At 46.2% G+C, this 24,668-nt stretch overlaps 3 protein-coding genes across 8 annotated transcripts in view; 1 reads left to right on the forward strand and 2 right to left on the reverse strand.

Annotated features, from left to right (window-relative positions):
- The window catches only part of ACIN1 (apoptotic chromatin condensation inducer 1), a 33,167-nt gene extending 22,438 nt beyond the window's left edge, over positions 1-10,729 (reverse strand). The window contains exons 1-4 of one of the 3 annotated variants that reach the window (XM_027110804.1): positions 10,305-10,729; positions 8,851-8,916; positions 6,781-6,892; positions 6,239-6,358 (exon numbers count right to left, since the gene is read on the reverse strand). In XM_027110804.1, coding sequence (XP_026966605.1) covers positions 6,239-6,358; positions 6,781-6,892; positions 8,851-8,916; positions 10,305-10,616 — 610 coding nt within the window. In that variant the 5' untranslated portion in view covers positions 10,617-10,729. The remainder of the gene's footprint in view (positions 1-6,238; positions 6,359-6,780; positions 6,893-8,850; positions 8,917-10,304) is intronic. The other 2 variants (XM_027110803.1, XM_027110805.1) reach the window with 2 other exon arrangements.
- Positions 10,377-13,534, forward strand: CUNH14orf119 (chromosome unknown C14orf119 homolog). Of its 4 annotated transcripts, none has more exons than XM_027110814.1 (2): positions 10,377-10,489; positions 12,369-13,534. In XM_027110814.1, exon 2 carries the CDS (start codon positions 12,370-12,372, stop codon positions 12,796-12,798), a length of 429 nt encoding a protein of 142 aa, XP_026966615.1. In that variant the 5' UTR covers positions 10,377-10,489; position 12,369; the 3' UTR covers positions 12,799-13,534. The 4 variants fall into 4 exon arrangements, with proteins under 4 accessions (XP_026966615.1, XP_026966612.1, XP_026966611.1 ...); XM_027110811.1 differs by lacking the exon at positions 10,377-10,489 and adding an exon at positions 10,833-10,952; XM_027110810.1 differs by lacking the exon at positions 10,377-10,489 and adding an exon at positions 10,834-10,952 and having other exon boundaries at positions 11,774-13,534.
- Positions 13,535-13,614: 80 nt separating this feature from the next.
- Positions 13,615-19,034, reverse strand: CIROP (ciliated left-right organizer metallopeptidase). Its single transcript, XM_027111720.1, is given in 18 exon segments — positions 13,615-13,914; positions 14,542-14,740; positions 14,916-15,007; positions 15,009-15,112; positions 15,506-15,609; positions 15,612-15,777; positions 15,883-15,979; positions 16,048-16,117; positions 16,294-16,599; positions 16,602-16,670; positions 16,813-16,897; positions 17,105-17,227; positions 17,903-18,070; positions 18,273-18,324; positions 18,416-18,509; positions 18,634-18,786; positions 18,789-18,863; positions 18,866-19,034. Coding segments are annotated over 18 exon segments (2,337 nt in total). The 3' UTR covers positions 13,615-13,703.
- Positions 19,035-24,668: the final 5,634 nt, after the last annotated feature.

Consider the following 24,668-nt stretch of genomic DNA (forward strand, 5'->3'; position numbering starts at 1 on the left):
TGATCACTTGATTAACAGGATCTTTGAATATATACCATTTCATATCTGGGTTAGAGAATAAAGACTTGCATTACAGGTGTGTGTACAGGAACTAGGGTTAGGATATTCAGTGACAGGTCAGATTCTTCAGCAAAGATTTAAAGAGTAATCTGTAAGATATTAATAAATAATGTGGTGCCTATAATAATCAATAATTTCATAATTAAATGACCTGGAATAGGTTAAATTACAAAATGAGGAAAAGCAAAAGAAAACCTTTTCCATGAATTTCAGGAAAAGCTCCTTGGCATGTATCAAAATAAGGGAAAGAAGCTGACTTATTGTAGTTTAACAAAAAAGAAAAAAAAAGACAGAGGGTGGAGGGAGGGATGAACAGGCAGAGCAAAGAGGAGTTTTAGGGCAGTGAAAATACCCTGGTATGATACTCTAATGATGGATACATGTCATTATACATTTGTCCAAACCCACAGAATGTACAACATCAAGAATGAACCCTAAGGTAAACTATAGACTTTGGGTGATTATGATGTGTCAGTGTATGTTCACCCATTGTAAAAAATGTACCACTCTGGTGCGGGATGTTGATATTAAGAGAGGCTATGCATATGTGGGGGCAGAGGGTGTATGAGAAATCTCTGTACCTTTACGATTTTGCTGTGAACCTAAAACTGCTCTAAAAAAATAATGTCTTAAAAAAAAGTCACTATCCAGATGCTCAAGAATTAAAAAAAAAAAAAAAAAAAAAAGAAGAGGCTTCCCTGGTGGTGCAGTGGTTAAGAATCCATCTGCCAGGGCTTCCCTGGTGGTGCAGTGGTTGAGAGTCCGCCTGTCGATGCAGGGGACATGGGTTTGTGCCCCGGTCCGGGAAGATCCCACGTGCCGCGGAGCAGCTGGGCCCGTGAGCCATGGCCGCTGAGCCTGCGCGTCTGGAGCCTGTGCTCCGCAACGGGAGAGGCCACAACAGTGAGAGGCCTGCGTACTGCAAAAAAAAAAAAAAGAAAAAAAGAAAAAAAGAAAAAGAATCCACCTGCCAATGCAGGGAACATGGGTTCGTGCCCTGGTTGGGGAAGATCCCACATGCCGCGGAGCAACTAAGCCCGTGCGCCAAAACTACTGAGCCTGCACTCTAGAGCCTGCAAGCTACAACTACTGAGCCCGTTTGCCTGGAGCCCGTGCTCCACAACAAGAGAAGCCACTGCAATGAGGAGCACGCGCACCACAACGATGAGTAGCCCCCGCTCGCCGCAACTAGAGAAAGCTCGTGCGCCACAACTAGAGAAAGCCCGCATGCAGCAACAAAGACCCAACGCAGCCAAAAATAAATAAAATAAGTTAAAAGATAAAAATAAAAAGAACAAGAAAAAGTTACCCAGGTTGGAGGGAAGGTAAAGATTTGAAAATTGCAGATATCTTAAGCTTATAAATAGGCAAAGAAAAGACTGGAAAATTATATAGCAAACTATCAACTGTGGTTATTTTTGTTTGTGGGACTTCTGATGACTTAAAAACCTGTTTAAAGGGCCTATATGGGAAAAGAATCTAAAAAAGAGTGGATATATATGTATAAGTGATTCACTTTACAGTACACCTGAAACTAACGCAACATTGTAAATCAACTATACGCCAATAAAAATTTTAAAAAATTAGGGAATTCCCTGGTGGTCTATTGGTAAGGACTCGGTGCTTTCACTGCCGGGGCCCGGGTTCGATCCCTGGTAGGGGAACTAAGATCCCACGAGCTGCACAGCGCAGCCAAATAAAACAAACGAAAACCTGTTTTTTCCTGTTTTTCCAAAAATTTCTAATGAATACACACTACTTTTTGTAATAAGAAAACAAACATTTTTAAAACAATAAAATCCTATACCCTGGAGGGAAAACCTACAGGAGAGATTCTCTGATACACCTCAAATACTATGAACAGTTAAAATTCACAGGCCTAGCCAACCCAGGTACTTGCTTTTACCACTGCAAGTTCTATATAAGAAACATTCTCTTTGTTGTTTATTTTCAACTTAAAAGCAAGTGTTACAAGCACATATACCAAAGATGCTTTGCAGTGAATAACAAAGCACATATATGCTCTGAATAAATAAATGTGATTTTAAGGGGGGAAAAAAGGCATGTACAAAGTTTACCAGAGATAAATGTGCTAAACAGATCAAATAAGAGTTCTGGAGCTGTGATTTTAAAATTAGGTATGCACAAGCAAATAGCCTTTATCTCCATCAATTATAAACTGTATGCTATTCTATTAGATCATAATGTTATTTTGATACTGTAAAACTGCAATGACAGGATTCTAGATGATCCCTCCTCTAGAAGCACTTGCCTAATAAGTCATCAAAGAGATGTGGGAAAAATGGGAAGGGCTGGTCAGAAAGTTCTGGACATCACTGTTTTGCAAAGAAAATGACAACTGGAGGGGAACCTCAGACATGAAAACAAGAGCCTAGTAAGCAATACAAAATATAAGAAAGAGATGAGGAATTTCTTCCAGCTCCTTGTAAGGAGCTGATGTGATGCAGACAAGGTTCTGGGAAAGGTGCCATCTTCTATTATGTGAACATGGCCACATGAGTGTCTTCAGCCAGATGTTAATAATGTGTGCAGAAACTGAGCACCTTTAGCAAAGAGTGGTACGAATACTGGTAACAGGTTAATAAATGTATTTCAGGAGTTAAAAAGCAAGCCAGGGTGAATGTAAGATTTCTAAGATTCCAAAGCCAGAAGCCTTCAGGAGAGCAAAGGCAGTGTAGAATGTATTAAAGTGAAGAATGGGGCCTTCCCTGGTGGTCCAGTGGTTAAGACTCTGTGCTCCCCCAACGTAGGGAGCACAGGTTCGATCCCTGATCAGAGGATCCCGGATGCCGCACAGCTTGGCAAAAAACCCCACAAAAAACCAAACAAAAAAACAGACTGAAGAATGTTTAAGGGTCATATAGGAAGGTAGTTTCTTCATCTTGGAAAACAAATCCCTGGGCAGGATTTGCAGGATCCAGGTTAGGTAGCTACAGAGATCAGAGCAAAGCCTGTGGCCAGAGGGTATCCTTGGGTATGAAAAAGCAGCAGAAATTAAGAGAATGGAGACCTGGCAATGATGCCAACCCTAAATCTGACTCATGTTAGCTGTATAAGTAACTTACCTAACATTTCTTTATAATCTCAGCATCCAGATTTAACACAAGAACAGGAATGAGGGCTAAATGCTCTGTAAGCCAAAGACTGGCTAAGATCCCCTGGGGCTATACCTTTGTTAATCAATCTGTGTTCTCAATATCCATTTTTAAATGTTTTTGTATTTTTCCTCCTAATTTTCCTAGAGTGGGCTCTTTTTGGAAAAATTAACTGAAGATAATAAGGACTGTTGTATACCCAGTCATGATCTAGGAGGCAACTTCTGACTATGGAGGGTGAATACTGACTCCCAACATCTTAGAAAAATCTGAAGAAAGTGATGGAAAGATATGAAGTCAAGAAGGAGAGCCAGGCAGGATTTTATAAACCAATTTTTCCTTCCTATTTGGGATTGTGACTACAGCACATTAATGCGAGGTTGCTGGCATATAATAAGCCAAGGATCTTGATTAACTATAATGCTGAAAAACTATTCTTTCATTTAGTCATTCATAAACTGAGCTGATCAACAGAACTACCAGGGGACTTTTTAAAAATGTAAGGTCTCAGGACTTACATTCTTTGAGATTCTTGGGGCAGGGCCCAGGAATTCATATTCTTAAAAAAAATAATATCCAGGGGCTTCCCTGGTGGCGCAGCGGTTAAGAATCCACCTGCCAATGCAGGGGACACGGGTTCGAGCCCTGGTCCGGGAAGATCCCACATGCCGCAGAGCAACTAAGCCCACGCGCCACAACTACTGAGCCTGTGCTCTAGAGCCCGCAAGACACAACTATTGAAGCCCACGCGCCTAGAGCCCGTGCTCCACAAGAGAAGTCACCGCAACGAGAAGCCTGCGCACTGCAACGAAGAGTAGCCCCCGCTCGCTGCAACTAGAGAAAGCCTGCGCGCAGCGAGGACGCAATGCAGCCAAAATAAATAAATAAATTTATTTAAAAAAAAAAATCCTCAGGTACCACTACTGATTACCAAAATATGTTACTAGGAACCTTACTTTAATCAAAATCTTACTAAATAAGGAACCCCAAACATCCAAAGCTAACAAATAAGCTGGAAGCCTAATAGTTTATGAGCCTACGGCAGACTGAGGCTGTACACCTGAAAAAAATCTAATTTCTGGGTAAACTCCAGGCATTACTACCGATCCAACCAAGCACTGCTAGAACTCCAAACTACCACTCCATTTAGGACCTTGACCAAATTTTATGCCACATCTGTTATGAAATTCACATTCTAGCCAAGATCAGAGGTAGGAAAGTTTATGGATAGAGTATACCAAAGAGGACACACAGCAATTGTTTGTTGTAGTCTACAATTTACTACATTCATTTCTTACTTTTTTTTCACCTCTTTCACCTGTTTTTTTTCCCCTCCTCCAACAATTACAGCCATAGGCATAGTCCTGCTGAAGACACAAAGCACTTAAGAGACTACTGGCCACCTTCCTCACTCTAAATCTTTACTTGCTTTTGAAACCTTATATCTATTTCAGGACATTCCTCATTTTCACTTCAAGTTACATTTAGAACAGAAAGAGGCTCTCTCTTTTTCAAGAGTTCCTTATCAAATCATATTGCTATCAAGAATTTTCAATGGTTCCCCCATTACCTTTAAAATTAAATATCACCTTCCTTCCTACCTCTGTGCCTTTGTTCCTTCCTAAAAATACCCTCTTGTCTTCTCTGTGCCAACTCAAATCCTACGTATTTCTAAGGCTCACTCAAATCCTACACCTCCTTCATGAGGCTCTCTCTAATCTCTCTAATCCTCAGAGAATTTTTTACTCTTTGGAATTCCAGTGGTACGTGTGTCCGTGCTACTTGTATGTCACTTAAAACATACCATCTTCCATTGTTAGTTTTATGTGCAGTTGTCTTCTCTCTCCCTAATAGATTTTACAATGTGCTGACTCCCCACACACTCTAGCATAGAGACACGTATACAGCAGGAATTCTATACGTAATTTTTTGGCTTATTTTTATTTGAGAAGCAATGCTGACAACTAATTTATAAAAGAGTTTTCCCCTTCCACATGGCTTTACAATCAGGGAAAAAAAGAGTGCTAAGAGCAAAATGGATCAATTGGTGGTTTGCTGTTTTTATTTTGAAGAGAAAAGAGATCTCTAAAAGAAATTATTTCTCTCCCATCATTAAATATCTCCTAAAAATCTGCTTTCCAGAAAGAGTTCCATATTAACCAGAAGAGCTAGCAACTTCTATACATTCTAGAAGTATTAAATATGGAATGATCACCTTCTCCATGACCACTAACATTAATAATCATTCAAAATACTTGTTAATTTACACACTGGTTAACTTTATCTACCTACTATTCACACGTCTTATACGCATGTTCCCCTAAAGGCACACTGTTTTGACAGGTAGTTCCTAGAAGACAAAGGCTGCATTTACAGACTTTTGCTTGAGATACTATGCAAAAGAGGGTGCTTAACATTTTTTTAAATGTGAAAAAATTAATCTTACCTGAACCAATTCCACACACTGGGTTTGAGCTCCCCGTAATATGCTCAAATAATACTCTGCACTGCCTCTCATAGTACACAGCATAACTCCAGTTAATTATGTAATAATTTGTTTAATGTCCATCTTCTCACTAGACTGTATGTTTCATTATGACAGAGACTTGTCGTTTTCTCTACTATATTCCTGGTGCCTAGCACATGCCTGGCATACAACAGGCAAGTTTTTACTTGTAAAAACTTGTTGAATGAATTAATAAACTGCAGATGCCCATTTGGGGAGATGACTGGATGTGTAACACACAATATATACAATTGGTGAAGAGATGAAAAAGAGTTGTGACTGTTGCTAAATTCAGAGGCAGAGGAAGTTAGAGAGGTATACAGATGAGAAGAAAAATCAGACTGCCTCATAAAATACTGAGAGGTCAACACAACATAGAGGTGAACGCAGACTTCAAAAAGGACATAATTTCCATGAAAAACAGATGTCAAATAACACTGTCACAGAATTGCCCTGGGACTTTAATGGAGGCTTAGCATGAAAGGAGGTGTAACTACCTCCCCCCACCAACTACGCAGGATTGACAAAACAGCGCAGTGGGGAGGGAGATACGTACTGGGTGAATGTCTGCTGAGCTCCAGCTCTGGTCTCTCCAGGCTGCTCTGAAAGTCAGGAGGCAGCAGGGAAGCCACTCCCTCGGGATGGATCATCTCGTCCTCCGACTCAGCTGAAGCTTCTGCAAAGTACAGATTGGGTCGGGGCAGGGAGGGAGTGAAGGGCTCAGCATGTGGGAATATGTAGAGGAGTGAAGGAGGTCAGGCAAAGTCACGGATACAGAGTATATACTAAAAAGAGCACTGTCCATAGAGAAAAACTCCCTAAGATAAGGCTCTTGTTCATCTAAAGGGTAGCTTAATTTACTTATAACTCTTCCTGTTGGCAGGAATGCTCTTCTAGTCAAGACAGTCAAATTAAGTGTCTTCTTCCCTGACAAAAGGTAAATAGTAACTCACTTGGCTCCATAAACTACCAAAGCAAATAACTGGCAGTCTCAGCCTGACTTATATTCCTGAAACTGCCTAGTGAAACAGGCCCATCTACTCAGTGAAAGGAATAAGCAGGAAGAACTCCTTGTAAGAAGTGACAGTCTGGGCTTACCTTCAAGTTCTGCAGCTTCTCGAGCTTCACGTTCCAGACGCTGCCTAAGCAGCTCCTGCTGCTTTTCCAGATACTGCTTTATGAAACTGTTCTGGCTCATTTCCTCGCCAATCTGTGTAGAAGACATGGAAAAAGATAGTCTAGGAAAACAAACCAGGAAAACGCAAGGTACAAAATTCCATGGAAAGATACGGAAAATGTTGGAGGGCCCTTTTCTAAGCTACTCCTAAGTTGAGGACCAAAATATATAGCCCTACGATTCACAAAAGATGGCAAAGAGGAACTGCACACATAATTTTTTATTTTAAATATTCAGTTCCCAGCCAAAGAATGATACACAAATAATTCAAAAAAATAAAAATTCCTATAAAATTATGCCTTTTAGTCTAAATTTTTAGATAATCTAAATTATATAAAGATAATCTAAATTTTCCTTTTAATAATATCAAAAACTGAAGGAAAAAAATACTAGTTCATACTAATTCATCTTTTGTTCACACAAAAGATCAACCTCCACCTATCCAGGAAACATTTTGTTAAACATCTCCAAAATTCAACTACTAGACTTAAAAGCCTGAAAGCAAGAGACTAAGAAAAGGGATTCAGCATTTAGACAGAGTTCTAACTCCATTTTCTTTGGGTGAGAAGAAATCTTTGGTAACAATTTTTAAAATCCAGGAGCTTAATCCCTTTTCCCATTTTTTTCTGCAACACAGACTCCCATGTCACTCTTCTGCCCTTCAGCTTTCTCTTCACAAGTCCTCTTCCCGAGAAGCTTCTTGCTTAGCAAGTCCTATTAGAACTCCAGAAAAAGGAAAAAAATCTGAATAAATACTTTCTATGTCATTAGTCATCTTTCCTAAGCGTGGTAAATGTTTTTTTTCCCCCCTAAAATAGAGATGAGTCTCTTGGTAGTCAGTGGACACTGATGAAGCGTGGGTTGCAAGTATTAGAGAACGTATGTATTTGTTGCAAAAAACCTATGTAAATAAAAGCAAAACTTCAAAGTTGCAAATGTAATCGGCAAAAGGAATAGAATGGTAAAGTGATTAACTTATGCAGTTTCTTATGCTTGTTAAAATACTTAACCTCTGTAAGCTAGTTAGATTATACTTTCAGCTTCATGAGCTAATAACAAGGGAGTAGGAAAGCTCTCTTGTTTTTCCACTGTATCTTGGGACTTCATCTAGTATTGGAGCTGCACACCACTGCACTAACAAAGACCTGGATTTTTCCTTTAAGTGCATGACACAATATAATGAGGGGATGTTAAAAGCTGAAAAGAATCTTAGGAGACCACACAGCCTAAGACTTTTTTTTTTGAAACTGGGAATGATTTCTTCCAAAGAAATCTTATGCAGAAACTCAATATTCAAAGCAGACAGAAGTAGATCTAATCTAGTTTAAGAGAGGAATGTGAACCCCTGCTCATTTGGGAAGAAATTTTCTCTAGGAAGTCTCCAAAAGCAGCTCCACAGGATCCCAACAGAGTAGTTATAAAACTATGGATCTAGTCCAACTCTTTCTCATCTTACACACAGGGAAACTGAGGAAGCCAAGGCCTCCAAAGGTTAAGTTTCTTGCCCAAAGTAACAGCAATTAATGACGTTTAGGAGTAACTGCACGGTTAATATTAAAACTAGCAATGGTGGATGATTTCCAAAGGACTGAATTCTTGGAAAATCTATGTCAACACAAGAATTCTTCTTGATCAGCAAGTATTTTCCTATACTGCCCTGTTGATTGTCTACTCATATCTACATTCAAAGACATCAACTACTTTTTCCAAATTGATGTCAAACAAATGCCTTCAGATCCTTGTACTCCACTTAATCAACTAGAGCCACATCTTTCTGAACACACCGTTTCAAGAATCAGAAATTAACTAACAGCTCTTCTGATTCGTGAATTCTTTATTAGAATTCAACTGTCCTAGTATGAAAACATTTTCAACCCAGGGAACTGAGGAAAATACTGGTGAGAAATCAAGCATCAAATATACCACATCATGTCCTTCCATGTCTCCGTGCATCCAAAGAGCCCCCCCTTCTAGTGAACCTTCTTTCTTACCTGGGAATTTGGCTGGAATGCAGCATGGGGTGTTGAGTGTTTCTGTAAATTTTCTAGCATTAGAGCCTGGTATAGAGAAGGGCAAAAGTCAGAAACCAGGAGGAAAAAAACCCTCCCCCAATCTCTTCATCAAAGGCAATGACTAACCGTACACACTTAAACTGTACTCCTCTTCCAGGGACCTAAAAGCCCTTTACTAATTCCGTCCTCATTCGTCTTCAGAAGACCCTTAAAGGTAGCCATGGTTACTGCTCCCAAATGTACAGATGTAAAATGCAGGCATATTAGGAAAATGTGGCTATGCAATAAAATCAGTGACAGTGACAGAACCAGTACTACAATCCCTATTATCTTCTGCACTTCTGAGTAGTGTCCCTTCTAAATCTGGCCCTTCACTTCAAATATTCAAACCAGGTTCAAATACATGAAACCAACATGGTTTTGGCCTGACTGAATTCCTTGGTCAGTTACCCAGGACTAGATCTACTTGAGTGAATTTGTATCGTTTCCAAAAGAGTGGCACCTAGATTTACCAAATTTATAAAAATTTCAGAGGAGGCTACAGAACAAAATGACCACAGACTCTATAAACTGTGTCCTGATCCAATCCCTCCACACACGGAACTGTCAGCTTCAATGTAAGCAACGGTTTGCCAACTTAACCTTTGAGCCAACCCAGCCCGAATCTGTTACTCTTCACGTATCCTAACTTAACCTAGTTAAAACCAAGAAATCCACACCTTCCCTCCGCTTACACCAAACCTATACACACCAATCCATCCATCTACCTCTTGACAATCCCACCCTAATCTACTCAAACCGATTCAAAACCCCAACACATACCAGCCCGCCTCACCTCTCTCATCAATAATCACCAAACTCTTATCCACCCGAATTGCTTCTGGACGCCCTATAAATTATACAGCCCTCCCTAACCAAGTCCCTTCAGATCAAGGTTTCTCTTCATCTCACCTCCTAATCTAATCAAGCAGACATTTTTGCCCTACCCCAATTCTATTCTTTGCGATACCGATACCAACCCCTCATCCCCTCTGCCCAACTAAACACCTAACTCCGACCTAGCCCATCTCGCCCCCCTCAGGCCAGCAACGCCGGTGGTTGTAGTGGGATTTAACTCCTTCTGCAGCGCATGCGCCGAAACCACAGACACAAACAAGGAGGGGGTGGGGGAGGAGGAAGGAGCTTAAGACACTCCGGGAGAGTAGCGCGCACCCTCCCATTTTGGGATCGCGCCGCTACCGTTAAGGCGGGAACCAGCGCTATTTCCACTCCAGCGCGAGCCTCCCCAACCACCGTGCGCGCGGATCCGGAGGCTGGCGCTGGCGGCCTGAGCGAGCTCGCGCCGAGCTCGGACACTGCGCCTGCGCCGCGGCAGAGACTCGGCTCTACCGGGTCAGGTCCCCTCCGACACCCCGGCAACGCCGTCTGCTCACCCCTTTGAGCCGCTTGACCAGGGCACTCTTCTGCCCGCTCTTGGCTAGGCCTCGCTGCTCCAGTGCGGCCTTCAGGTCGGTCACCCGCAGCGCCTGAAGAGGCTTCCCGTCCAGAGTCACCTCCTCCAGCTCCGCCATCTTGCGTGAGGTACTCGGGTCCGTCCCGACGGCTTCGGGCATCTTCGGTAATTTCCGCCAACGCCCTTCGAACGTACCGAGTTGGCCCCGCCCACTTCCATAGTCAACCCCTCGATTACCACTCAGAACTCCCCGGGTTCCTCCGGAAATTCTCGGGTGTTTCCGTCTCCACATCGGCACCAATTGGTTCTTTCCATCCTCCTAGTCGCTCCCCCTCCCTCATCCTGCTTTCAGAGCTCGGTTCTCTTCGTCTTACCGAGGCTTTGAATCGAATCTGTTCGGAAGCTCTCGACTCTGGCATAACCATAATCGGAATTATTCGGCTATCTCCGGACCTAAGGCTGAGACGCTGTGGCGCTTGGATGTTTGGGGCTGGTCCGGGACCGGAAGTGCGTGGGCTTCCCGGCTGGCCCTCCTTAGGGTTTTTAGGAAACCTGGAAGCGGCGGCGATAGTTGAAGTCTAAACACTCTTGTGACGGTCTCCGGGTGCCCTGTGAGAGGAAAGGGGAGGTAAGCGGGGTAGAAGTACCTCCCTGGGCCGGGTCAGACTCGGTGTTTACGGGCTGCCCTTAGTAGGGCAAGCCTCCCGCTCCCCTACGGAAACAGCTGCCGCCTCCCATCCTCCGAATCCCCGCCACTCCCATCTAAGGCTACGTTGCTCTTTGGGACCACGGAATGCCAGGCTCCGTGGCCTCCAAAGTGGCAAGCGGCAGCACCGTGTCTTTCGACCCAGCCTGTGAACTAATTCGTGATAATTGAACTTGCGCTTGCCGTGGAAGCCATGTCGCAAGACTCGGGAAAAGTTAGCCCTTTCTTCGAGTAAGAGAATAAAATTCCTTTAGGAGGAATTGCTTCTTGTAGGGCCACTGTGAAAAGGCAACCTCGGCTGGACCGTTTTGGTACAGAACTGATGTTAATTGCTTCGGGGTTCCTTTCTTTGTCACTACAAACACTCCAACTTAGAGCAGAAGAAACACAAACAGTAAAATAGGTCGTAAACAAGTAGTTTGTTTTCCTTGTTAGAGATTCAAACTGTGGGATTTGAAAACTATTCAAGTTGGCTGACCTTCCAGTTGCATTAGTGATGCGAATCAATGGCAAGTCATCAATAGGTATTATATTAAACATGAAGGAAAATTGTTCAGACATGAATTGTCACACAGCTACAACAGTATAACAGTTGTTAGATCCCTAAGCCAACAAACCAATTAGACTGTTTTTTCAGTACTGAATAAACACTTGGCTTCTTCTGTTTTTCTTACTTTGTTATCTTATTTTGGACAAGGCGCCTTCACTAACTCTGCTCTTTAATTTTTCCTGGTGCTTTACAGGAAATATAAGAAAATAATGGAGTTATGAAGTTCTTGGCATATTTCAGAGGCTACATGCACATTGCGGAGAAGGCTCTTTCGTCATATATGATGTTTTCCCTTTCTTTTTTTTCCTTCTGTTGATAGCTCTGGAATGATTAGCATCTAGGCCCTGACCAGCTGCTTGGTAAATTAAAAAATGTGTACCTTTTTTTCATTTTAGGGAAGATGTGTTGGACCAATATTAATCGTTGGTTTTTTTTCTTTACTGAATCTGGAACATAGAATTAGGTGGTAAAGAATGAACAAGGAATGCTTTGGTTATTTTTGGATTGTTTATAAGAATGATGGAGGGAGGCAGTGGTTGGGAAGGGTAATGGGTTTGAAAACGAGAGAGGAAGGTTGGCAAATAATGAAATTAGGTTATTCTTGAGTACCTTGTCTAAGTTGGATAATAACCTAAATAAAGGACCCTGTTGTTTTTCTGTAAACCAAATTGGTGAAAAGTAATTTTCTTTGTAGACGTTGATTGAGTGTGATAAGATTCTGTGTTGTTGGGAAGCTGTATTTTGGTTGTTCTATCCAGAGAGTATATAACAGTGCTCTTATGTTTCAGGATGCCACTGGGATCATCTTCCTCTTCGATGCCGCTACCCTTCCCTTCTCCCTTACCCTCGGTACCAGACAATATTTCTAACTCTTCCCCTCCCCCAATGTCTTACATCACTTCCCAGGAGATGAAGTGTATTCTTCACTGGTTTGCCAGCTGGTCAGGTCCTCAGCGTGAACGTTTCCTACAGGACCTGGTAGCTAAGGCAGTACCGGGAAAATTGCAGCCACTGCTGGAAAGTCTGGAGCAGCTTAGCGTGTCTGGAGCAAACCGACCACCTTGTATCTTTGAGTGCCAGCTACGTCTTTGGGATCAGTGGTTTCGAGGTTGGGCTGAGCAGGAGCGCAATGAATTTGTCAGGCAGCTGGAGATCAGTGAGCCAGACTTCGTGGCAAAGTTTTACCAAGCAGTGGCTGCTACCGCTGGTAAAGACTGATAGGCATTAAAATCAAAGAAGATAACCAGAGCTAATGGAGCCGAGGCCACAACTTTACCATGAGAACTTCAAATGTATCACTTAAAGGCCTGGGGATGGTGTCCCGATCAGCTGACTGAACTCGCTGACCAATACAAGCCTGGTGATTTCAACAGCCGATCAACTGGATTCCTAGTGTAAATGTTTTCCATCTAAGCAAATCCAGATCAGCAGTCTGTCTCCTAGCTTACTTCCTTCCAAGAGATGTCAAACCCTCAAGAATTTAAAGGCTTCTTTTACAACTATAACCGAAAGGAATCTACACGTTATAACTCAAGCCTACTGCCGGCCCATAGAGGTATAAAATAGAGCCCTTCTACTCCAGAAACAAGAGAGAAGGACAATAAAAGGTCATGTTCTTATAATTTAGCTGGATTCAGATGGCTGCTTTCACCACTGTTACCAAATTCTGGCATAATTATGTGATATCCCAACTACTAGCTTTCCTAGTGATGATTTAGTAAAATTATGGAAAAATCAGGAGGTGGAGATAATTAGCTACTCCTTCCTCCACACTGATGTAGGTTTGAATCCAAGTAGCAATGATTTTTTTCTAAAGTATATATGACATCCTTGGAGCTGGTAGCAGATGTTCCTATTCTATAAGTTTGCTTTACAACAATATGAAAACAAGTGACATTCTTTACAGGTTGAAGGGTTTATTTTTTGTATCAAAATAAAGAACAGATTTTCAGAACCATAAGTCTTTACCTTTTTTTCATTGCAAGGCTAGTGTAATGTTGATATACACAGAAGGAGGCATTCTGAGAAAAGTAGAACTTAAGTATAGACAATAGATCGACTTTCCATCCAGTTTCTCCTAAGAAATCATCTCTGCCCTAACCTGTGTCATGCTCTGGGTAACATCACACCTCACTCATTCCTCCAACTGGGCCCCCTGTTGCGCCTTGGGGCTCTAGTGAATGGTAAGGGGCAGAAGGTCCCACCTGAAGAGTAGCTCGTTTCTGATAGGCCATGGTTCCCAGTGCAACCACCAGGATAAGCGACATTAGGCAGAGTCCCATGGACAGACCGAGGTGGGTCATGGAAGGATTATGGTCTGAGGTAACTAGAAACCTAGGGATGTAGGGGTAATATTTGGCCTGGAATAATGCCTAGGCCTAGGAGGTGAAGTGCCCTACCTTTATTTTAACACCTAGAACTCATTCTTCATCCAAACAGTAAGCTGAACGGGAAATCAATAAGGGGATATAGAACCTGAAAGGAAGAAGACCAAGATCCAAGATTGCCAGCAACTTAAATTTTTGGAAGGAGGAAATGGCTTAGGGGAAGAGTTAAGACTATAGTGTTCAGGCAAGTTGCCTGGGTAGTGCTTAAGAAAAGAAAGGGGGAATTCCCTGGCTGTCCAATGGTTAGGATTCTGCGCTTCCACTACAGGGGGCCCAGGTTAGATCCACGGTCAGGGAACTAAGATCTCGCAGGCTGCATGGTGTGGCCAAAAAAGAAAAAAAAATTCATTAAAAAGAAAAGAAGGGGACTAGGAGCCCTATGTCCTAGAGATAGGTGAACTCTATTACTGCTGGGGAGAGAGGTGTCCAATGGTGATAGGCACCATGTTAGGGATCCTTGTTTTCTGAAATATTAACTGTATAGGACAGTGTATGTATGAATGAGTGCTTAATATAGTTTCAAATATCTGGATTCCAGGAATTTGAAAGAAAACTCCTTGGAATGTTATCTTACTTGCTGTATTCTATGGTAAAGGTGGCTCCTCCATAATATACTTCTAGAGGTTTCTTCCAGAGAGTCAGGGTCAGGGCCCTGTGCAGCATACCAGCTGAAGGCCCTTGGCAGCCAGGGGATTTCCACATATGCACAGTGAAGACCAGACTGGTGGTAATCAAGAGACTGTGGAAATAGCGCCAAATGGACGTTTGGATCTCTTAATGGAAGTATAGTCCCTGGAAGAGTATATCTCATGAAACAGGTGCAGGCTTGGGACTGGGATGAACGGAAGGTCTTTAGAGGAGGGTTATCAAGTAAAGGACTTGAACATTCTCCTTGGCCCACTGTATAAACCCTTAGCCTGAACCATTGATTTACCCACCAGTGCTCACCAGAGCCTTGTAGGACTGCTTCAGTTAGCTCTTCGCCCTCTTCCTTCCCCAGGGAGTGGCCTGGGGGGGCCCAGCTAAATAATAGGTCAGGTTGAAAGACTTATAGCTGGGTAAGTAATATTGATAGCATCAGTACCTTCATTTGTGTAACAGAGCCAACCCCAGGGACAGAAGAGATGGCCATTGTTCCCAGGTATCTACAAAGAAATATGTAGCAGGGTATGGTTATAGCCTCAGTCACCTGCTCAAGCCCTCCTTCTAAGGAAAATGTACATTCTAAATCAGATTCATGGACTCAGTAGGGTACTTAGTAAAAAATAAATGAACATCAATAAAGAAGCTACAGGGATATATCGTACAGCACAAGGTATAGAGCCCATATTTTATAATAACTTTAAATGGAGTATAATCTATAAAAATATTGAATCACTATGTTGTACATCTGAAACTAATATAATATTGTAAATCAACCATACTCCAATAATAATAAAAAATTTAATGAACATCAAAACACATTGGATGGTACTACCATAAGAGCACTTCCAAACTTTTTGCCAGTGTGCTACAGCTATTCCACTTCTGATACCCACCTGAATAGCCTTTCCTGGAAGGCATGGGACCCAGGGTGATCCTTCCACCTGCACCTTGTACACTCCCCTCTCTGTGCACTGATGTAAGTAGCAGTGGCCAGGGGGTTTGCTTCCTTGAGGTGTGGGATCTGAGAGGGATGCCTGATCTTGTCCCCAGGAAGCATCTGTGAAGTGAGGTTGGCAAGGAAGCAACAACTATGGGGATGGTAGATCTCCCCATGGGGATTCTCCGCCCCAGGTGGGAATCCATTTTCCTTCCTCCAGCATTCACTCTGAAGGGCAGGGCAGAAGGTAGAATACTGTTTGTCCAGATGCCTTAGAAGGAGACTCCTCTCCAGCCCCACTCGGTTTCATTCCCCATTCTCTAGTCTACCCACCCCATTGGCCAAGAGCTGATACCTGCATCAGCCTTCCAGCATGAGGTCTGAGGAGCAGCTTCCCTTGTCCAGGTGCAGGTAGTGGCAGCCCAGTCTGCTGTGTGTAGGGGACGGTAGAGTGACACTAGAATCACTGACAGCTGTGCAGTCCCTCAGCACACGCACTTGCCAGTACAGAAGAAGTCTGAGGTGCCATTTCCACAGGTGGTCACCAGGCCAAATTCCAGGCCAGACCCTGCTTGAGAGATAGAAGAGCCCTCAGAAGAAATGAAGCCCCCAGACCCGTCAGGGCCAGCCATGCTCACAGCTTCAATTACACTTTAGCAGCAGATAATCCCTTCCAACCTCTCTCACTCCCCCCAAGCTGACTCGGGTCATGAGTGCCCTCTGCAATTCTCCCTTATTTCTGACCCCAGCCCCACAACAGCTCCTCTGCTGTGCTGTGGTTGACCTGGTACCAGCCTGAGTCTTTGAAGGCAGCGAGAGTGATTGGGTCAAGCCGAGTGTGCTGGGCGCCATTGTAGGTAGCAGTCATTATACAGTTCTGGAGTAGTCAGGCCTCCCAGTGTGAAGACAAAGGGCCCCTTGGGAGGAGATAGCTGGTGCCACCTGACCGTTCCCTCTTCCTTCCATCACCCCAAAGTGTTCTCATCCTCACTTCTTCTTCCAAGGGAGTGCCCAGTGAAACCCCTAGCAGTCCCAAGTGTTGGGCCAGGCTGTGCTGAGAAGCAGCTGTCCCCACTCATCTCGCCTTGTCACTTGTTGACTTGTAGAACAGTTCTCGCTGAGTATAGAAAGGGAAGAAGGCATCTGAGGAGAGGGAGACCTCAGAAGGGTCAGGAAGAGTTGAAAGGAAGGAGTTGGTGAGAGAACAGTGGTTCTCTCTGGTTGATGTTGTGAGGAGACATTGTCCTCATTCTTCTCATTTACCTCTGGGTCCTGAAGGGCAATCCCTCCATTTCTCGAAGAGCTGTCCAGAGAAACCCAGGGCATGGAGCAGTTCATGGAGTGTGGCCTGAGGACAAACGACTGCAGAGTGAAGGGGACCGCAGTAGGACGGACTGCACTCTCTCGCCCCTCTGCACAATCAGCGCTTCTTAGAGCTGGAGGTACCTTCTATTGCACCCTGAGGAGGTCCTTCCACTTCATGGGAAGCTGAGTGACCTGTGCTCGCTCCCTCCCCAACCTGTTTGCTTCTTCCTATTCATCATGCAGCAGTCACCATGACCATGTCACTGTGGCTGAGGCTGGGGCTGGTGAGATGGGCACAGAAGACAATCGTACCAGCAAGGGGCCTGTCTTCTGAGTCCAGCTGGCAGCAGGCAGCATAGGTTACGATAGAGGGCTGTGGATGGGCCAGGACAAGGTGAGGGCGGAAAGGAGGGGACTGGGGTAACGCAGAAGTCTTCCTGAAAATGGAGGCCCAGGAAACTTGGCAGGGGTGGTACCAAGGGATGGCTTGGAGGTTTTTCAGCCCCCAACCAAACTTCATCAGCATGCCCCAAGTTACCCCAAATAAGCACAATTTTTTTGGGGGGGGCTGTGCCACGCGACTTGTGGGATTTTATTTATGTTTAAATCTTCTATTTATTTAACTTTATTTTTGGCTGCGTTGGGTCTTCGTTGCTGTGCAAGCTTTCTCTAGTTGCAGTGAGCGGGGGCTACTCTTCGTCCCAGCGCGCGGGCTTCTCATTGCGGTGGCTTCTCTTGCTGCAGAGCACGGGCTCTAGGCACGTGGGCTTCAGTAGTTGTGGCTCATGGGCTCAGTAGTTGTGGCTCGTCGGCTCTAGAGAGCAGGTTCAGTAGTTGTGGCACACGGGCTGAGTTGCTCTGCGGCACGTGGGATCTTCCCGGACCAGGGATCAAACCTGTGTCCCCTGCGTTGGCAGGTGGTTTCTTAACCACTGCGCCACCAGGGAAGTCCAATTTAATAAAAACTGCTTGTATGCTCCCTACCCTTTCCCATGACATTTAAGATTGAGAAGCAGAGCCGGGCAAAGGAATTTGATTTGAACCTCACCTCTTGGTGGCACTTGGAAGTGTGGGCAACCCACACATACAGGAGAAAATCAGTGTTTTGGACCCCAGACCCACCTGGCTGGATTAGCTGTGAGGGTTCCTGCTCTGGCCACAAGGCATAACCACGGAGATGGGCATCAGGGATGTGACAGTGAGTGAAATGTCACATCTGGCTTAGTGGACGGTTAGAATAGGGAGTCTTCTCCCCTGCTCTCCTCCAGTCTCTGATTTAATAAATTGTCAGGGGGAGAGGGGGCTCAGGGATCTGCACTGTTAAGAAGCACCTTAAGTAATTCTGATGCTGGTGGTCTTGTAGAGATCTAGGCAAGCTAGAGATCTTCAGATCCCCAAATCTGCTAAGTCATTCTCACCTTGGCCCCCAAGCAACTCTGTCCTTGGTATCCTGGTTTCAGGAGGCTGCACCTGGCAAGAATGAATACCTGTAGGTGAGCTGGAGACATTTCTGGGTATCCCTGAAGAGGTGTTGTATACACTCTCAATGACATGAACTCACCTGTGGTAGTTTGGGGTGTCTGGGTCTCCTCAGACAGCATGGCAGTACTGTGCAGGGTCTCGACGCAGAAGCAGGGGTCCTTGCCTTGGAGGGGCTTAACAAGACGATAGATCAGTTTCACCTCAACATCCTAGACGTCAGTTTCTTTTCTGTGTGGCCTTGCTGCACTAGCCCTCTCTGCCCCTCAGTCCTCCGGAGCCCTCTGCTCTCCCACTCACCTGCTAGGACACCCTGGAGCCGCTGAGCAGCCTCTCGCCCTGCCGCCAGGGCTTGGGATCCCCCTCTCACCCTGCCTCCCTCAGGACCCCAAGCTCCCTCGGATATAGGATCTCCCATATGGCAGGTTTGGATTCGGAGAGGTTGAGGATCCTGGAGCCAGGGAGGGTGAGGGAGGAAGAACGGAAATTTGGGGGAAGTCGGGAGAAACAGGGCCTGAGAAAGCTCAAACGTGTGTCTTGTCATGTAGACACCTCCCCAGGGGGAGCAGCTGCAGCAGCAACGTCTTGCAAACATGTTTCCATAGGCTGCCCTGGATCCAGCCTTCTACTCCCTTTTTCCCCGCCTTACTTATTTCTGGCTTTCCTCTTTTGACCATCTCTTTCCAAAGCTCCTCCACCATGCTTGCATTATTTTGTCAATATTTGAGTGTTGTTGAGTAAATCTATAGCTCCTGCCAAGAGGTCCGATGTGAACTACTACAAGGGCCAAAGCTGCAGCCCCCCACCTCTCCTCCCTGGGGTGCCAGAAGTAGAGAGCTGGAGGGGGGCAGTATTCATTCCTGAGGCCTCAACTGACCTTTCCAAAGAGAAGCCTGCCTCATCCATGAAGGAACTCTCCTATCCCTCTTCCGTCTCAGCCTGATTCTTCTGCCATTCTGAGTGGACAACCTTGGAACCTTCTCAGAACTAAAAACCTGGGGTTAACATAATGGTGTGTGTGTGTGGGGGGCATTCTTTGCTTCACAGATGCCTGCCTATCTCATTGGAGGTGGACAAACAAGGCTTTTGCACTCCACTAGCCCCCATGTCATAACTGGGTGAACTCCAAACTGCAAGGCTTTTAGGCATCTCTTCCACCTGTGTAGGGCACTTAGGCGCTCACCATTTAAACACGTGTGGGTTGGCTACCACCTCCTGTGAGAGGCCCTTGTGTTAGCACATTCTGTGAGGCTTTGCAGAAGCTGCTTATTGGCACGTCAGGAGGAGAAGTAAACTCTGAAAATTGGCATTAATAGATGTTCAAAGATGTTCTGACCGAGCTCTTAGCACACCCTTTGCTTTCTCTGCTCATGCTGTGCTTTCGCATCCTCTTTCCCCTGCCTGGATACCCTCCTTCCCCGCCTGTCTGGCTAATTCCTACCTTCCCTGTAATTACTCTGGGAAGCCTTTCTTAACACCTCCTGCCCAAATTCCACACCGGCCAGAGGCGGGAGGGGCCTCTCCCCTGCCTCCTAGCTTGTCATCCTCTGCTGTAACTGTAGCTCCGAGGCTCCCCCTCCACATCCCACAGTCCCTCAAGCCTGTTTCCCACCCATCTTGGTATCCACGGCACTCAGCACAGCCCAGAGGGTCTACTCACCAGTTTGTGGGTGAAGGAACAGAGCTTAACCCCATGATTTAGCTTTTGAAGATGCCGGTCAGGGGTGAAGTGACATAAGGGAACAGAGCTCGTTAGTGATGGACAAGGACTAGAGTTTAGAGGACTGCTGACTTCCAGGGGGCGGGGGCGTTGGGAGGGCTGGGTTTTATGCTTTTACACACTAGGGCTGTGGCTGGAGCTACCCCTTGCAAGGGAGGCCTCCAAACTCTGGAGCCAAACCAACTCTGCTACTTTGTATCAGTGTAACTTGGGCCCAATGCCTCAGGGTTCCCACTTGCAAAAGGGGGGTGACTGTACTTCACCTGATAGGGCTGTTATGAGAAAGTGAAGATTTGTAAAGTGCCAAGAACAGTGTCTAGACCATGGTAAATACTAAGTCAAGAGGATGTATTCCACAGACACTTTCAACTCAGTGTGAATTTTTCTGCTCTTACCAACATGTGTTAGAGGACATACTAAGAGGGCTTTTATTCTTTTTCTAAAACAAACCCAGTCTTTTTCTCCAAGTGTCAGAGTCTTTTTTTTTTTTTTTTTTTTCCCTGGCTGGGCCGGCCCAGTCTGGGGAAAACCCTCCCGGTCAGGGCTTGCCCAAGGGATTGGAGGTCTGTGAGGCTCTCTTGAGGTTTTCTGGGCCCCATCCTCCACCTCTCTTAATGCTTCGCTGCCCCCTTGTGGCCTTACTGGGATAGGTCGTGCCCCTGCCGGGGTAGGGGTTCATCCTAACTTCACACCAGCTTGCAGAACTTCAGACCTTCTAGCAGAAGCAGCACTAGAAACACCTCGTGTTCCTTTGGCTGGAATACCTCTTTCCTGCCTTTGCCAGGCAAATCCTTCCTCATCTTTCGAGATACAGCTGAGAGGTTTATCTGCCTGTTGAGACTTTTCTTTACTCCCCCCAGGCAGAGTTTGCATATTCTCTGATCTCCGAGAGCATTTCTTTCACATCTTTGAAGTAGCACTTATTACATTCTCCTGACATTTTTAAAAAATAAATTGACTTATTTGATTTTTGGTTGTGTTGGGTCTTCGTTGCTGCGAGCGGGCTTTCTCTAGTTGAGGCGAGTGGGGGCTACTCTTCCTTGCGGTGCGTGGGCTTCTCATTGCTGTGGCTTCTCTTGTTGCAGAGCACAGGCTCTAGGCACGCAGACTGCAGTAGTTGCTGCACGTGGGCTCAGTAGTTGTGGCTCACAGGCTCTAGAGCACAGGCTCAGTAGTTGTGGCGCATGGGCTTAGTTGCTCTGCGGCATGTGGGATCTTCCTGGACCAGGACTCGAACCCGTGTCCCCTGCATTGGGAGGTGGATTCTTAACCACTGCGCCACCAGGGAAGTCCCTGACATTTATTTTTGTGCTTGTTTCCCTACCAGACCATGGGCAGGGGCTGAGTCTGATTCATCTCTGCCTCTCAGAAGAAATATGAAGTAGGTACAGAGGGATAATGGAGGTGAGAAGATGGAGAAGGGTGCAATGAGGCAAGGAGAGGGGGAGGATAACAATGATGGTATCGAGCCCAGACATTGTTCCAAGCACTTTAGACTCAGGTAATTCTTTTGACAACCTTATGTGGTAGGTGTTATTATTACCCCATTTTTACAAGCGAGGCAACGTGGGCAGGCAGCATACGTGGTATTTGAGCCCACGTCGATAGGCTCCTGGGCACAGGCTTTAACCCACCATGCAATAGTGCTTTTCAAGTGCCCAGTGTGGAGGAGAAATAAAGTGCTGAGAGGAACAGGATGAGAAAGATGAGGAGGAAGAGTGAGAATGGGGTAAGGAGAGGATGAAGGTGTTAAGAGACGCTGGGGTTTGAGAGGATGAGGAGGGAGATGAGAAAGAGGATGTGGAGGTAGGAAACTAGGGATTAGGGAAGAGGATGTTAATGGGGGGTGGAGTGAATGAGAGGATGTGGGATGTGGGACGGGGGTTGTGGAAAGAGGATGGGGCTGAGCAAGGCAGTCGTCCAAGTGATGTCATCATCCTTATGGATACTCCATCCAGCGTGGCCACTTCTCAGTTCCTTCACCCTCTCATCTCTTACATACTTCTCATCCACCTTAGCAGGCCACCCCCAGGGTCAGACCCAGGCCTTATCATCACCAGAAACTGCAGTAACTATGAAATAACTGAATCAAACATCCCACTCTCTGATATGATCTCCTTTCCTTATGGTTTGTTTGCTCAAGCCGGCTCACTGCTGCTGTTCTACAAGCTCATTGAAGAACCACTGGCCCTTCCTGTCTCTTCACCTCTCCTTATCCGCCCTAAGTTCCAGGTTCACCACGAAATCCCTCCCCTTCCCTGTCTGTCCCGTCCATCCTGCCTCCCTGGGTGAGCCTCACGCCCAGATGAACCCAACATCTGTCTTGTCCATACTAGCTCCCGAGCAGCTAAGGACCACTGAAGGAAGTCCCTCCAGAGGACAGACTGTTGTCACCTAAAATTGTCATCTTAGACTTCGACTGGCCGCTTCCAAGCCAGAAATCTCAGCTCCCGATTCCACTCTCAGAAGCTGGGATTTTACACCTTTAAGCCTTTCTCAGAGCTTCCTGCTCAGTCACTTGCAGTCACCTCTTCTTTCATGGTAAAAATAGAAGCCATGAGACGGGAACAACCTCAGCGGGCTACAGACCTGTTTGTATCTGCGCCTGCTGCATCTCTTCTCTTTCACCTTAGGAGAGAGGAAATGTCTTCTTCCTTTGGAAGGTGTTTCCTCCCTTTGATGTTCTGCATCCCCTTGAGCGAGATCTGGCCTCAGCCCCTCTCTGACCTCACCTCTCCCCCTCAGTCTAGTCTGCCCTCAACCCCAGCCTCTGTCAATGGCTGGGAAGGACCTGCTTGGGGCCTAGGCAGAGCTGCTGTCTCTGCTGGGAAGCCCCACTTTCTGCCAGACTGACTCCTACTCACCTTTGAGACATCTGCTTACATGTTACTTCCTCAAAGAGCCTTTCCTGACCCTCACATTTAAATCAGGTTCCCTTATTAATATCTGTCACAGTCACTCTTTACTTCTGCCCCATAACACTGCCTGCAATTTAGAATGATCTATTTATTTGTGGTGGTATGTTTGTCTGTCCCCCTCATGAATTTATAAGCTCCGCAAGGGCAGGGACTGTCCTCCTTGCTTATCCTGTAGCTCCTATAACAAGCAAGGTGCCTGGAGCAGGGGTTATTAAGTATTTTTATAGCAAATGAATGAATAAATGAGTGTGATGAGAAGGCAGGATGGAGGTGAGGGAGGAGGGAGGGTGAGGACGGAAGATGGAATCGAGAAGGGTAGATGGAGAGTGAGGGGAAGGGATGGTGCTGAGGGCAGTGTGCAAAGGTGAGGCTGGGGATGAAGGGGAGGAGGTGAGAGAGGACCAGGAAGAAGGGGTCCTCACCCTGAGTCTGGTTAAGGCTTCCAGACCCTGAGTGGGCTGCCCTGGAGCTCTGTCTCTTGGCCATGCTGCTTGCAAGGTTTGAAGGCAGGGCTGGTGGGCGGGGCTAGACTTTATCTTGGGGCGCAGCCCTAACCTCAGATGGTGACAGAGCTGGCGCCAGCAGGGGTTTTGCAAACCGTCCCGATTGCAGCAGGGCCAGCAGTCTCACTCAGGACGGCGGATGGGGCCTGGGCTTATCTCCCGAGTGCAGTCCTAACCTCAGACAGTGACAAAGCGGGAGCTACAGGCGTTTTGCAAACCGTCCCGATTGCAGCAGGGTTGGATGGTCTGGGCAGGGGTGACAGTGCAAGGTGTGGGGAGCAATAGGGTTTTGGACAGTTTGGGGCTTTGGGGTGAAGCTTGGCTTGTGGGGTGGGGGGATCCATGCTACGTATGGCTTGCCTCTACCTAGCTCAGATCCATGTTTCTAAAAGAGAAGGGGAGGTTACAGCGCTGCAGGGGGGGTGTCTCCCTAGTCGGAAGCCTTCCTTCTCCCAAGTCCTAGGACGCTTCTGCTGCTCCCTGAAGTCAGAATTGATGGCCAGGGGCAGCCATTTTCCTCTGAAAACACCCATCATTTCCCCATGGGGTAGTCTCAGGGGACTTCTGATGGGCCTTCTCAATGAGCTGCTCATGGAAGTTTTTCTGGGGCCAAGCCAGATCTGCTTATAGCAGCAGCTGATAGAGGCAGCCTGGAGTCCCGTGCAGGTCCGACCCTTCCCACTGCGGTGCAGCCCCGCTGAGTCCTGAGAGGAAAGGTCTGCCTGCTGGGGGTAATAGTAAGCGACTGGCCTGGAGGAGGTGCACAGGCCCTCGGCCAGCCTTGGCTATTGTTGCCTCAGCATCTCCTGTACAGCCCCCTCCATCCCATAGTCCCCTCATGGCTTGGGGCAGGGTAGGGAGTGGAGGTGAAGAGGCCCCTTTCCACCCTCACAGCCCCAACCGGGATCTTGCAACACTGGGATGGGGGCCCTGGGGGCCCAGGCATGTGGCAACCCGTGGGGGTGGGGTGGGGAGGTGCGCACCGAGTAGGGGGAGCGACTTTCACAAGGCCAAGCTGCCACGGTGGACTGACCTTGGCGGGCTCACCTTGGACAGCTTCCTCCCTCTTGGCGGTATCTCCAACATCCTACCTTCTCCTCTTCTGCTTTCCTGGGGCCTGAGATCCTGTCAGCTCAGGACTCTCATGCTGGTCCCCTGTTTTGCCCAGGAAGGAAAAGTGGGCCTGAGCTGTGG

Source organism: Aethalodelphis obliquidens, unplaced genomic scaffold, assembly GCF_003676395.1.
Source record: "Aethalodelphis obliquidens isolate GAN/ISIS:26980383/991018 unplaced genomic scaffold, ASM367639v1 scaffold10, whole genome shotgun sequence".
Taxonomy (NCBI): domain Eukaryota; kingdom Metazoa; phylum Chordata; class Mammalia; order Artiodactyla; family Delphinidae; genus Aethalodelphis; species Aethalodelphis obliquidens.

Bases quoted from the DNA above. Each gene is read 5' to 3' on its own strand.
- CUNH14orf119 (XM_027110814.1), top strand. From the start codon at position 12,370: ATGCCACTGGGATCATCTTCCTCTTCGATGCCGCTACCCTTCCCTTCT.